This window comes from Dasypus novemcinctus, chromosome 4, assembly GCF_030445035.2.
Source record: "Dasypus novemcinctus isolate mDasNov1 chromosome 4, mDasNov1.1.hap2, whole genome shotgun sequence".
In the NCBI taxonomy this organism is placed as follows: Eukaryota; Metazoa; Chordata; class Mammalia; order Cingulata; family Dasypodidae; genus Dasypus; species Dasypus novemcinctus.
This window is the reverse complement of record NC_080676.1, coordinates 66,781,402-66,796,440: the sequence shown is the minus strand read 5'-3', so window position 1 is coordinate 66,796,440 and position 15,039 is coordinate 66,781,402. Positions and strand designations below refer to the sequence as shown.

The following is a 15,039-nucleotide window of genomic DNA, read 5'->3' as shown; positions in this document are numbered from 1 at the left end:
CATCTTGCTGCATGACTCACTTGCATAGGCACTGGCTCACTGCATGGGCACTCGGCTTGCTGCATGGGCACTTGGCTTGCTGTACAGGCACTGGCTCACCATGTGGGCACTCATGTGGGTACTTGGTTCACTGTGTGGGCACTCGACTCACCACATGGGCACATGGTGAACCATGTGGGCACTTGGTTCGCCACACAGACAATGGCTTGCTGCACAGGCACAGTTTCTCTTCTTTTTCACCAGGAGGCCCCAGGGATTGAACCCAGTTCCTCCCATATGGTAGGCGGAAGCCTTATCACTGAGCCACATCTGCTTCCCTTTTGTAGCATCTTTATCTGGTTTTGATATTAGGGTAATGTTGACTTCATAGATGAGTTAGGAATGTTCACTCCTCTTCAATTTTTAGGAAGAGTTTGGGTACAATTGGTATTATTTCTTTTTGGAATGATTCATAGAATTCACCTGTGAAGTCATCCGGTCTTGGACTTAAATTCTTCGTTGGTAAATTTTTGATAACTGATTCAAACTCAATACTTGTGATTGTCTGTTGAGGTCATCTATTTCTTCTTTAGTCAGTGTACACTGTTCATGTGTTTCTAGGAATTTGTCCATTTCATCTAAATTGTTTAATTTATTAGCATACAGGTTTTCATAGTTTCCTCTTATGAAACTTCTATTTTTCAGGGTCAATTGTGATGTCTCCTCTCTCATTTCTTGTTTCATTTGCTTGCATCTTCTCTCTTTTTCTTTGTTTCTTTGTTACTATAGCTAAGGGTCTGTCATTTTACAAATCTTCTCAAAAATCTACTTTTTGATTTTGTTGATTCTATTGTTTTTAAAAAATTAATTAATTGATTAATTAATTATTTTATTACATTCAGAAAATATGAGGTCCCCATATACCCCCCACCCTCCTCACCCACTCCTCCCCCCATAGCAACAATCTCCTCCATCATCATGAAACATTCATTGCATTTGGTGAATACATCTCTAAGCACCACTGCACCTCATGGTCAATGTTTTTTATTCTCAATTTAATTTATTTCTGCTCTAATTTCTTTTTATTTCTTTTCTTCTGTGTTGTTTGGAATTAGTTTGTTGTTCTTCTTATAATTCCTCAAGGTTTGTTGTTAGGTCTTTAATTTTAGCTCTTTCTTCTGTTTAATATAGCCATTTAGGGCTATACATTTTCCTCTCAACACTGCCTTCACTGTGTCCCATAAGTTCTGATATGTTTTGTTCTCATTTTCATTCACTTCAAGATATTTACTGATTTTTCTTGCAGTTTCTTCTTTGACTTATTGTTTCAGAGCATGTTGTTTAACTTCCATATAATTGTGAATTCTCCAGTTCTCCATCCATTATTGATTTCCAGCATTGTTCCATTGTGATAAGAGAAAGTGCTTTGTATAATTTAAATCTTTCCAAATTCATTGAGACTTGTTCTATGACCCAATATGTGGTTTATTGTGGCAAATGATCCATAAGTAATTGAGAAAAATGTATATCCTACTCTTTGTTGTGCAGTGTTCTGTATATGTCTTAGGTCTAGTTCATTTATATATTATTCAAGATCTCTGTTTCTTTATTGATCCTCTGTCTAGGTGTTCTATTTATTGCTAAGAATGATGTATTGAAGTCCCTCACTATTATTGTAGTGGTGTCCATTTTTCCCTTCAGTTTTGAGAATGTTTACCTCATTTATGCATATATGCATCCTGGTTAGGTGCATAGATATTTATGATTGTTCTTTCTTCTTGTTAGATTGCCCCCTTTTTTAGTATACAGTGTCCTTCTTTGTCTCATAACAGTTTTGCATTTAAAGTCTATTTTGTCTGATCTTAGTATAGCTACCTCATGTCTTTTTTGGTTCCTGTTTGCATGGAAAATAATTTTCTGATCTTTTGCCTTCCACCTATCTATGTCCCTTGGTCTAAGGTGAGTCTCTTGTAGACAGTAAATAGATATTATATTTTTAAAAAATCCATTCTGCTAATCTGTGCCTTTTAATCAGAGAGTTTAATTCATTATAATTATCATTCAATGTTATTATTGTCAAGGCAGAATTTACTTCAACAATTTTATCTTTAAGCTTTGAATATCACACCTTATTTTTGTTTTTACCCTTTTAGTAACCTTTACTAATGTTCTTCATTTCTATATTCTCCTCCAGATCTCTCTCTCCTGTCTTTTCCTTTCAGCCTTCAGAACTTCCTTTAGTATTTGTTATAGGGCAGGACTCTTATTGACAAATTCTCTCAATTATTGTTTATCTGTGAATATTTTAATCTCTCCCTCATTCTTGAAGGGCAATTTTGCTGGATACAGAACACTTGTGTGGCAGTTTTTCGTTATCAGTACCTTATATATGTCATACCACTGCCCTCTTGCCTCCCAGGTTTCAGATGAGAAATCAGCACTTAATCTTATTGAGCAACACTTATATATGATGGATTGCTTTTCTCTTGCTGCTTTTAGGATTCTCTCTTTATCTTTGGCATTTGAAAATCTGATTAGTATGTGTCTCCAAGAAGTTCTCTTAAGATTTAGTCTGTTTGGAGTACACTGCACTATCTGAACCTGTACATCTATGTCCTTCATAAGAGTTGGGAAATTTTGGGCTATTATTTCCTCAAATTCTCCTTCTGCCCCATTTCCCTTCTTTTCTTCTTCTGGGATACCTATAATGTGTATGTTTGTGCATTTCATGCTATCATTCAATTTTCTGAAATCCTGTTTGATATTTTCTTCTCTGTTCTTCTAGCTGCATGATTTCAGATGTTGTATCTTCTAATTTGCTCTTTCCTCTGCCTGTTCAAACCTGCTGTTGTGAACTTCTATTGCATTTTCATTTTAATCTCTTGTGCCTTTCATTACTATAAGATCTGTTATTTTTCTATGTATGTTTACACTTTCTGCTCATCCAATGTCTTCTTAATATTCTCTATCTCTTACTTCATTTCCTTAAATTGATGTAGGAGATTTGTGTGGACATCTTGGATTAGTTGTTCCAACTAATTGCCTATTTTCTGGCTTTTAAATTTGTTCCTTTGGGAAGAGAATTTGGCCCAATGGATAGGGCATCCACCTACCACATGGGAGGTCCAAGGTTCAAACCCAGGGCCTCCTGACCCGTGTGATGAGCTGGCCCATGCACAGTGCTGATGCGCACCAGGAGTGCCGTGCCACGCAGGGGTGCCCTCCATGTAGGGGAGCCCCAGGTGCAAGGAGTGCACCCCATAAGTAGAGCCACCGAGCACGAAAAAATTGCAACTTGCCCAGAAATGGTGCTGCACACATGGAGAGCTGACGCAGCAAGATAATGCAGCAAAAAACACAGATTCCAGGTGCCACTGACAAGCATACAAAGCAGACACAGACAAACACACAGCCAATGGACACAGAGAGCAGACAACTGGGGGGAGGGCTGGGAAAGGAAGAGAAATAAATAAAAAATAAATCTTAAAAATAAATAAATAAATAAATAAATAAATAAATAAATAAATTTATTTGTTTTTTTTGATGGGCCACTTGCCCTGTGCCCTTGCCATTTCCCTCTGGAACCTCTTTGGCTGCCCTCACTACTTGCCCCACTGCCCTGCTGCTTCCCTGACCATCTGGGAAGGCCCTCCCCCTCACCGGCCACCTGTGCACTGCTCCCCCCATTCCCCTGCTGCTCTCCCCATGCACAGTAAGCCGGACTACCTTCTTACCACTTCTGGAGGACAACTGTGTCCTGCTGCTTCCTACTCCATTCTCTTGGGTCTCCCCCAGTTGTTATACCTTTACAAAATCTTCCCAGTAGAGATTCGAGTTGATGATTGATTTTATGAATTTGGAATTTAGGGCAGTGGCTCAGATTGGAGATATAGATTTCACAGCTATTCGCATATATCAATAGTGTTTGATGTTGTGATAAGACAATGTAGGGAATGACTACAGATAGAAACTAGAAGAGAGCCAAGCAATGAGGATCAGGATTTATAGATTGGGCAAATGAGGGAGAATCAGCAATGGATGCTGAGTAATTGTGGTTACCAAGGCAGAAGGGGACAAAGAAAGGGATGCCCCAGAAGCCAAGTGAAGTAATTGCTCCTAGGAGGAAGGAATTCAATCGTATCTAAAGTTAGGATAATTCCAGTAAGAAAAGAGCTGAGAACTTCAGTTTAATTCAGCCAAGGAAGGAAAATTAGTAACCTAGACAATAATTCTTTGGTGGGCTTTGGTTAAAGAGAGCATGGTAGAAAACCTGGGCTAACTAAGAATAGACAAGTCTTTTTTAAAAATTTAATTTAATTTTTTGAATTATCTTTTTAAAAAATTAATAGATCACACAAAATGTTACATTAAAAAACACAAGAGATTCCCATATAACCCATTCCCCATCCCACATTTCCATCATTTTTTTAATTGTATTTTTTTGAAGATACATAAATCATAAAAAATGTTACAATAAAAAAATATGAGATTCCCATAAACCCCACACACACCTCCACCCGACTCCTCCCACATCAACAACCTCTTTCATCATTGTGGCACATTCATTGCATTTGGTGAGTACATTTTGGAGCACTGCTCTACCACATGGATAATAGTTTACATTGTAGTTTACACTTTCCACCAGTACATTCAGTGGGTTATGGCAGGATATATAATGTCCAGCATCTGTCCCTGCAATATCATTTAGGACAACTCCAAGTCTTGAAAATGCCCTCATATCACATCTCTTCTTCCCTCTCCCTGCCCTCAGCAACTACCGTGGCCAATTTCTCCACAAGTTTTTTGAGAAGTTTTTTTCTAAAGAAAGAAGAAAATTAGCTATTAGCTAGAGTAGGTTAAAGGAGACAAGGAAATTTTTTTTGTTTTAGTCAAGATGTTAAACATTATTTTTAATCAAGTGGTATAAATTTTGGCTATGTGTAGGCTCAGAAGTTTGTAATTTTCTGTCACATTGAGAAACTCAAAGAGCCTGACCATCCAAAATGACAGAAAGGGCAATGAAGATAGCTTTCTAAAGCAATCTATAAGAAGAAAATTGGGTTAGTGAGACTAAGCTCTTTAGTTAAAAGTCTGAGAATGGACTTCTGCTTTTGTAGGGCTTGAGCATGGTTTTGTTTAAGGGAAGCTGTGGCACTTGTAGAAATGAAGTAGTCTGTGAGTGTTGTTATGATACTCTGTGCGTGTATGTGGTGATGGCATGGGGGTTACAGTTGGGTGAGTAGAGTTAAGGAGGGTAAGCTGGTCAAGCACATAGGGTTTAATCATTAATTTCAATGAATGATTTAACTCTATTATGGGTTTTTCAACTTCTTCTTTATTGTCTACTCAAATAATTAATAGTGAATCAAAGATCCATCTCCAAGAGATGTCAGTTTCATAAGCTATTTGGATTGAAATAAATTATAGGGATTTATAATTAGATGGATCAAATTACTGTTATGTCAAATGATTGGCTGAGAACAAACTACAGACAACTTAAATTTTAGAAGATTCATTTGTGCACTTGAAGATTAAAATGCTGTCAACTGCAGAATTGGTTTGATTTGTCTGAAGTATCATTTTGTGATTAGAATGTGAAGATTCAATATGATAAAGAATGAATTTACTTAAATATAATTGATGGTTTGCAGAGATCTTTAAACTCCTCTCTCTACTGCCTCCAACAGAAAAGCATTTACCACTACTTTTACTTAAATGACTTCTTTGAGATTTCCATTATGCCAACTGTAAAATAGAAGGGTAGACCTAAAATGCCAACCTTTATTTTCTGGACTGTAATACATGCATTATAATGTACAACAGTGCTGTCCAATAGAAATTTTTGTGATGATGGGCTATTCTCTAATTTGCACTGCCAATATGGTAGCCACAGGCTATAAGTGATTATTGAGCATTTGAAATGTAGCTAGTATGATGAAGAAGCTGGGTTTTTTATATTATTTAGTTTAAATTTAAATTTAAAGATTCAGATTTGGCTAGTGGCTACCATATTGAACATCCCTTTTATAAAACTCTCTCTTATTCACCTACACACAGACTATTTTATTGAAATATAATGTTTTATCAAAGATCCTCCTAATAAAAATTGTTTTCTCCTATAGACTGCTTTAGGAAATAATTGTCTAAAGCTTTTTCTCTGGATGCAAAAAATATAATATTAGAAAAAGATGACTATAACTACTCACTCTACTGCTTACATATTATTGCTATTTCATGTATGAACTGTGACATTTATCCTAATATTATTTTTCTCACCTTGTTGACTTCTGATTAAGTGGGTTGTAATAAGCTTATGTTTTATGATATGAATGATGACAAATGTGTCACACACACTCTTGAATGCATTTGGCTATCAAAATGGCTTTGCAGTGCTAAATTTGAGTGTTGTGTCTGCTGTATGCTTTACATAAATTTATTGTTTACATATATTTTTGTCCTGTGATGATTGTGCTATTGTGCTATCGATTAAAATATTTTTTTAAAAGCATAATGGAAAGTTAAAATAAATTATATTGTCTCCATTATTGGAAACATATGTCATCATTATCCTTACTCCAACTTTGATAGTGCTGGCCACCATATCTTTTCTATTAATGTAGGCAATTTTCCTTAAGATTACTGCAACCACAACCATTACTACAACCACAATACCAGTGAGTAGAAATCTTTTATATAATATCTAACAAAATTTGCTTATAGAACAATTTGCCTCTTGGTTTCTGAGATCTCATTTCTACCTTTTCCACTACATTAGAGTGTATTTGATTCTCTCAACTAGACTCATGCTGAAAAAAAAAACAAAAACACAATAAAACTCATATGAGTTTATACTTGTATACATCAAACTGTTCTTGCTTACATTTGAACAAGTTTAACAAACAATTCCAAGGCTGAGAGTTAAATTTGAACTTTGTTTGCCACTTGTTTTACCAAAGGTAATTTTGCAAGTAAAAATTATTAATGACTAGTTTATAATTATGTGATGACTGGCCTGATAAGCCTATATACATTTCATTATTTTGAGATATGGGGGCTGTGCAGCTTTATCTATATGATAGTTTATTATGTTTACTGGTAAAACTACCTTGTAAGATAGAATGAGCCATATTGTTTAAACTAGGAAAAAAACAAACAAAAAAAAACATAAAACAGACTAAATTGAAAATTATGCCTGAGTGCTATACATATATTTGCTTGAGAACTCCAAAACTGCACATAAATATTAGTTGCCACATAATGTCTGAAGATGTTCCCATGTATTTACAACAGCCATGAACACAAATATAATGTTACCATAAAGAAAGACAAAAACTTCTGTTTTCATCATCTCATATTTATTAACCTTAAAGCAGTGTGAACAATAGCCAAGCATTTTGGGCCTTTAGGTGTAAAGGGTTCTACCATTCTGAAAAGTTTCTGATGCTTCTTCCTTTTATAAAATTCCGTAAGTTATTTTTTAATGATTTGTTTAATAAATTTAATTCCTGAAAGCTATATGTAGATTAAAGATAGAATTGCCAGATGTTTTGTAGTGTGAGTAAATTTTAAGATGATGTAGTCAGGAATAACATTTCCTCCTGTCCATTTTATTATGTATTGACACCAGAGCTCAGAAGTCCATATTCAATTTTATACATATGAACACCATATAGGAACAATTGGCAAAAAGCTAATGTATTATTTTGGTACTAAATGTAGTAATTTAAAAATAATGATTACTCATACCTTTATACTTAATTTGATTCTGATATTCACATCTCAACATCCATTAACTTTTTTATTTCCCCCAACTCAGCCTTGGAACCTCAGCAACCCAGTGAAAAGTCCTTGCAAGTTTGTAGCTTCTGAACACAATAGGTACAATAGTATAAAATGCATTGGACAAATAAACGAGATGATTTATTATATTCTTAACAGAAATTATGTCTTAAATTACTGCTATATCAAAGGAATGCCCTATTGTAAACTAGCATATTTCTGCCTCATTTTCTACTCTGTACAAACTAGGAGTAAAAGTTAAAATATGAAATAAAGTGGAATAAACAGTTTTCTTTTCTCTTGATGGAAAACTCATGTATAAATTTTACTATGAGGCACATTCCTTTCATGTTAGAAAAGAGTATAAATCAATATATTGCCATCCTTTATTTTAATTAAGTCAGATACCATAGCCTAATTTTGAAGTTGAAAAATAAATGTAGGAAATCAACTTGTTTAATCCAAGTTTAAATCTTTACCATGAAATATCTTTAGGCTAGAGTACATTTTAATATATTTGGTCAAAGCATGATGCATCTCCCAGTTGGATTACAAGCTTGTGAATATTCAAATAGGAGGCACAGGAAAGCAAGTTTCCCAGGAAAAGGAAACATTCCTATAATTCACTTGAAGTTTGGAGAAAAGGTGGTAGAGATAATAACTTTTTCTTAAATAATAATTCTTTGAAGTAGTGAGTTCTGTGAGATATTTTCCCGTGTAGCTCTGCTAACTTTCTAAAGAAAATTTATGAACAGATTTGATTAAATTTCCGAAAATTGATTTGTCTTCCAATCAATTTGCTCTAGCCCCTCTATTAGGATTAAAAAAAAGATTCATTTATCGCTATTTCATAAACTTAAATTTGAGTATTTTCTGCAAGTTGAAAATATTTCAGAAAACTAATAATTTATATAGATAGCCACTCTGTATTCAATGTACACACATTCTTTTTAAAAATTTCCTCCTTTCCAGATCTTTTCAACTGGGTCTTCTTAAAAGCACATTAGCAGAATAACTAGTCTTTCATTATAGTCAATTCATTTAGTTCATCTGCTCCTTTCTAATACTTTTTTTTTTGTCATTGTGGGGTTCTTTTGTATATATTTTATGCTTTGGATCACACAAGTACATTAATTTTTAGTTAAGATTAACAACTTCTCATTTGCCCTTTCCTCTTCTAATAGGAAGACACCACATATCATTCTTTATATGCTGATATAAACCTCTGCTCTACTAGCCAAAACTTGTCACTCCTACATATCAGTCCTGTTTGAAGGTGATTACTAGGGTTTAAAAAAGACGTATTTTTAAGATGCTTTAAAATTTATGCGAACTAATTTATGCTTAGTCTCTGCTCCAAGGAATAATTTATCTTTATCTTATATCGAATGCAAATGAGTTTATGAGCTGTTAAGTATAGTGGCTTAACAGATATCGCTGAGAACTGAGCTTTCCAGAATATGAAAACTTATTCTTTGAAAGCCCTCCCCTAAAAAAGTAATTTGAATCAATTGAAAGAAATCTTTCTCAAACACAATATACCCTTTAATGCCTTATTAGGCACAGTATATGAAACAGGTTAGTTTCTAAGATGATTCAGTAACATCAAAATGATCTCTTAGTATACTATATTGAGCTAAAATGATGTGTATTCATCTGAGCCCTTACTACTCTGGTGGTTTATTACTTAGTGATCCTTCTGATTTCTTTCTTAATTTCAGCTGTTAAGTCTGTATATTTATTCTCATAATTAGCTACTGCTGCTTTTAATTAACCATCAGTTGTAATTTAGGGACGTGGAAAGATTTTAGACAGGGACATTGGATATCCAAGCCTGACAAATGAGTAATATTCTTCATTTCCTTAATTCTAAGTCAGTATGCTCTGAGCTGCAGATATAGACATTTTATCAGTTCTTGGGGGAATAAAGTTTATGGACTTTATGACTGCTTTTTTCTGTTTTTGTTTGTTGTTGTTGCTTTATTCCCTTGCTCAGAGAGCTTCTCTTATTTCTCTGGGACTGTACTTTATTTGGTTGAACTTGACTGCAATTTGACTATGTTAACAGAAGCCTAATTTCATAATTATTATCCAAAAGGCAAAGAAAAGCACTCAAGAGAAGCATATACATTTTTGCCTTTTTAGTTCCCGTATGATGAACAAGTTGTATTTCAATTTAACAAAAGGAAATCCGCCTTCAGTTACAATTCTTCAATTGTGTTAATGTGAATTGCAAATATAGACAGAAGGCATTTCACTGTATTGTACTTTTTGACTTTTACTTTAAAAAGGTTTGAGGAAAGGTGACCATCCTTGAATGATTAAAATACTTTAAAAAAAATCCATGCATTGAAATGATCTGAACAATTAAATTTAACAACGTTCTGATGTGATAAACTAAAGTACCAGATTTGGAAAGGATTTGCAGGTCATTTCCTTAAACATTTACTCATTAAGCAGCGCGAAGAACTTCATGAAGCATGTTCCATATCCTGTGACGTTTCACCCAAGGAAGGTGCATCTGAAAAGGTGAGAGTTGAAGTTGTTAAAGCTAATGAGAACTCTGTGGATCAGGTGGAAGTACATTGATATCAGTTGAGAAGAGCTAAAACTCTAAAGGCATGTTTCATTATAACTTTCATTTACGTAACGTGTTTTGATTGCAGAGACAACAATGCAAAACGATAATTTCAAATAAAAGCTAGACTCTGGTGCTCATTTTTTAATAAAAATTGAAAGCTGCCTCTGCCACACCTCCTTTCTTCTATTACTCAAATTTCAATCTTAATTCAAAAGCCATGACAAACAATGGAAAAATAAAGGAAGGCTGACTTCTAGTTTTTATTTGTTACTATGATAACACATTGGTAACTGAAAATTTTGTGGTAAGAGAGTCTAACCCAATACCTGTATTTTAAAATATGATATTTCTTCCATATTTGAAAGTTCTATTGATTTATTTGAATGATAGTATGTCAATATTTTAAAATAAAAATTGCCAGTGTACTGTAGCAATATGTACTTCATAGCATTAAAAGGAAAATATTAATGCATGTGATAAAACTTGGCAACCCAATTAATGGCCATATTTCTACCAGATTTCATTAATTAGGCATCATGATTTCAATGGCAGAGACCTAGAACTTGCTAATTGCATTTAGAGAAGCTGTGCAACCTTAGACAAAATACCTTTCTGAATCTGAGTTGCTTAGATCTGAGGCATAATGAAAATTCAAAATAATTTCAGGAAGACATTGTGTAAATGTCAGATTATCTTCCTTCTCAAATTATGTTTTGGTCAAGGGATTAACACTTGGGCTGGAAACTAGGTAAAACACAGCAGCTGTATTTAGATTTGACCTCAAGCCAAACAAAACTTCCACAATTAGGTACAAGTTTCACTTTTAGCAAGAAGACCTAAAATGAAACCTAGAAGGTGAAAACCCACAAATATACCCTCTCCAAAAGAGTATACATCAAACCCCACAGAAGTGAAACTAAGTTTTTCTATTTGTTTTCACCCAGCAATGGCAATCTAGCTCCAAGACCTTATGGGTCACGGAGAGATTTCTGACCTACAAATCCAGAGACCTGAGTCCTGCATCTTGCTTTGCCTGATCATCTGTAAAACTCTGGGCAAATCACCTTCCTTTCACCACCTGTTTCCTTATTTATTGAAAAAAAATGGGATTGTATTAAATGAAATATTTTCTTAAATGTCAACTTGGCACATGACTGTGAGCATATTTAATGACTCAAATTATTGTTAATGGTGTGTATATTGCATCCTGTTTAATGCAAAGGAATTCGAGAAAGAATATAGAATAATTTTGAAATGTTAAATGGAGATTACAAATATATTATTATTGTTATGAATTTTACTATTCATAAAGTATAAAACATGAAACTGCCCATGAAGAAGTAAAAAAAAAAAAACCTAAAAAATCATAGTGATATTGATAGGAAATAATGAATAGAAACATAAAGGTTTAATCATAAATTCAGGTAAACCCACCATGACTGAAAAACAAACAGACTATATGATATTAAGTTCTTTTCTAAACCTATTCTCATGTTTTGCTATCATTTTGAGGTTCTAATAATAAGGGCAAGGATTGTTATGATGTTCAGCAAAGTCTGCTAACAGAAGCACACAATAAGCCAATTTGAATTTCAACTAACAGTGGCTGAGGAAACATGTATTTACTCAACTTGGCTTTTATAGTTGAGAAATGATCAGGAGATTCTAAGATTGAAAAATTAAAATGAAAAATAAAAAAAAAGTTCCCTGGATGAACTGTTTATGATAACTGTTTTGGCTGAATTCAGAAGCAGTATAGGTGATAGGGCACATGTGAAAATCACATCAAACCTAATTATTTTAACTTCAGTTTTATGATGTTTGAATACATGTAGAAATTGAGGGATTGTGACCCTGATCCATGGAGTTATCTGGTTTTTAATGCCCATTACCTTATTTCCTACTCAAATATAAATGTGTTGATTTTCAATAACCCTGATGAGATGACCTTGGTATATCTACAGATATAAAGAAAGAAAATTCAAGCTGAGTTTTTGAAGATAGTACTATTCATATGGCAGGATTCCTGGCAGTATTCAGGAAGGCCTCCTGTGTTTATGGGCATTCAGCGATTTCAGAACTTCATTGATGAGCAACTCCACAGAGAATAAAGTTTCTTTTAGCTAAGTCATTCTGACAATGAGAAAGTTAAGGTAAAATATTGACCTTTTAATGTAGCTTTAGAGCATTTGGGAAGGACATATGGAATGATTTCAATTAAGTGAGGATCAGGTCTAAAGTGATGCTCCGTGGCCTCAACATCATTCAACTGATTTGAGGATCATAGCTTACCTTATCTGTTTGGGAAGGAAGAGGCTTCCTTTATAAACCTTTTTAGGAGAAAATATATTGCCTAGATTTTGTATTCAGCAAGCATTTAGTGTTTAAACATATAATATGGATGGTTACATATAGCATTTAGTATATAAGCTCAGGATTTAAATTTTCTGTGTTTGAATTCTATGTGTACTCATATTAGCTATGAAGCATTATGAGTTAATTTAACATATCTAAGCCTTTTCACTTATTTGTATGACAATAATAACAGCAACAAATGATTATTGAGTACTTAATATGTGTCAGGTACAATTTTAAGTGTATAATATGTATCAATTTATTTATTCCTTAGGACAAGGCTATATGATAGAAATGATAATAATTCCCATTTTAAGAAGGAGGGCTTCAGAATTTAAGCAAGGTCTCATAGCTAACAGATAGACAAAACTGACCTCCATAGTTGGCATTTTTCTCTCTTATGCTGTCTTACTTTCCAAGATTTTAGAGAGATTAATAGTACCTACTCTATGGAACAGGATGGTAGAATGAAGCAATGCATGTAAAGTACTAAGCACAGTGCCCAGCACTGACTAAGTTTTCAGAATTGTTGTCATTTGTATGTATTGTGTGTTCAGTGCATTCTAGGACCTCTTTAAACATCTAATTTAATCTTCACAATATCACTGTTTCATTATCTAAATGTACAAGATGTACATTTGATGGAAAAAAGATAAAGAATGACAGAACCAGCATTTGGCTTAAGTGTTCTCATTTCATGACTAATATTCTTTCTGCTACATGAATCTATCTCCTATATTCCATGCTATTCATAACTATATCTCCTGTGATATATTTTTTGGCAACAATATATTATATGTTGTTGGAATATATCTTCTTCATAGCTAAGCGATGTCTACACATTATGTATTTAATGGAGATGAGTTATTAAATTAATTAGAATTTTAACCCTTGTTTACATATTAGCATTTAACAATTATATAGAAGTCTGTGAGAATAACTGAATCATTCATTTCAGTATGATAAATCAAGGACATCCCTTTGCTTCTTTAATGCTATTTAAGTTATTTATATATTAAGTCATCAAATGTTTGAAAAAGGAAATCTATAAGCTAAGAAATAGGAGAGAGGTAAAGTAGGGTGGATCAGTTGTGAAATGTTAATCAAAAGCCTGCATGAATTGTTGTATATTTTTACTGTACTCACGATTGGAATCAATTAGCCTCTGGGATTTGAAAGCCGGTTTCCACCAATCCGATCAATAGGGACACCAAATCGCCTTTTGGGATGATCTACTACTTTCCTGAAACAAACCAAGGAGATCACTTTTAAGCTAAAGGACAAGTTATTAATAATTGCATTTACTCCTTTTTTCATGCAGATCAGGGGACTTTCCTAATAGGTTGAAATAAAAAATGATAGTTACTGGGCATTGAGTAGCAATTATGTGTCCAATTGTATTCTTATCATTTCAACATATGTCAAAGTAGGCATTACTACCTCCATTTTATCAAAGAGGAAACTAGGGCACAGAGCACTTAAAGAACTTATGCGAGATCAAATAACCCATTAGCATTAGAGCCCAGATGAAAAGGTAGGTCTTATCAGTTTTGGAGGTAATGCATTTCCCACCATACCAATCCGCTAAGTAGGGGTTTTAGTTTAGAAAATTCCCTCCCCTCTTCAGATTTTAGTGTGTTCCTCTATTAACTAAGGAAGATTGGAAATACAACCTCTGTCTTGGAATCATTCTTCTGGGGGACTTTGGTGGTGGGAGAGGAAAGGGTACTGTGACACAAACTGAATGTGGAATGGGTGTGACCCTCATGTCTCCATAAAACTTCATCCAAGAAGCTCTTGTATGTGTTGATCTATGCTTTTTAAATATATTCTCTGAACTAAATCTTTGAAAAAAAAATAAAGCAGCTTCATTAACTGAAAATATGGTTTAAATAAACCCAGAGGACAAGAAGAAACCTAATGTACCCTTCAGTTCATATGTTCTATAAATAAAAGAAGAAAATTTTTAACATTTTGGTTTGATTTATTATTGTCATCACTAATTCTGTCAAACCAAATTTCAAACAGAAGTCTCTGAATTTTGTGTGCACAGCCTTGGAGTTAAGAGAAATTTCAAGTTCCCTTAATGAAGATAGAAATAGGTAGGAAAAGCTAAGAAGCCTGTGTAGCAAGTGGCTTGTCTCTCAGTTAAAGATAATTGACATATAGATTTGATAGGCTTTTTATTGACTTATAATATACATGCAAAATTGAATACATAAGTAAACAATTATGTCAGCATAATATACACTATAAATGCAATGAGTGTCCAGAAAGAGAAAGAGAACAACACTTTTTTTGGAATGGGAAAGAATATTAAAGGTTATTCTCCCACCAAATGTGAG

The 15,039-nt window shown here is 33.8% G+C and overlaps 1 protein-coding gene across 1 annotated transcript in view; it reads right to left on the bottom strand.

The window, feature by feature from the left end:
* Nucleotides 1-7,317: 7,317 nt before the first annotated feature.
* OSTN (osteocrin) overlaps nt 7,318-15,039 on the bottom strand; it is a 75,085-nt gene continuing 67,363 nt past the window's right edge. Inside the window, exons 3-4 of the mRNA XM_004460840.3 lie at nt 13,841-13,937; nt 7,318-10,279 (exon numbers count right to left, since the gene is read on the bottom strand). Coding sequence (XP_004460897.1) covers nt 13,853-13,937 — 85 coding nt within the window. The 3' untranslated portion in view covers nt 7,318-10,279; nt 13,841-13,852. The remainder of the gene's footprint in view (nt 10,280-13,840; nt 13,938-15,039) is intronic.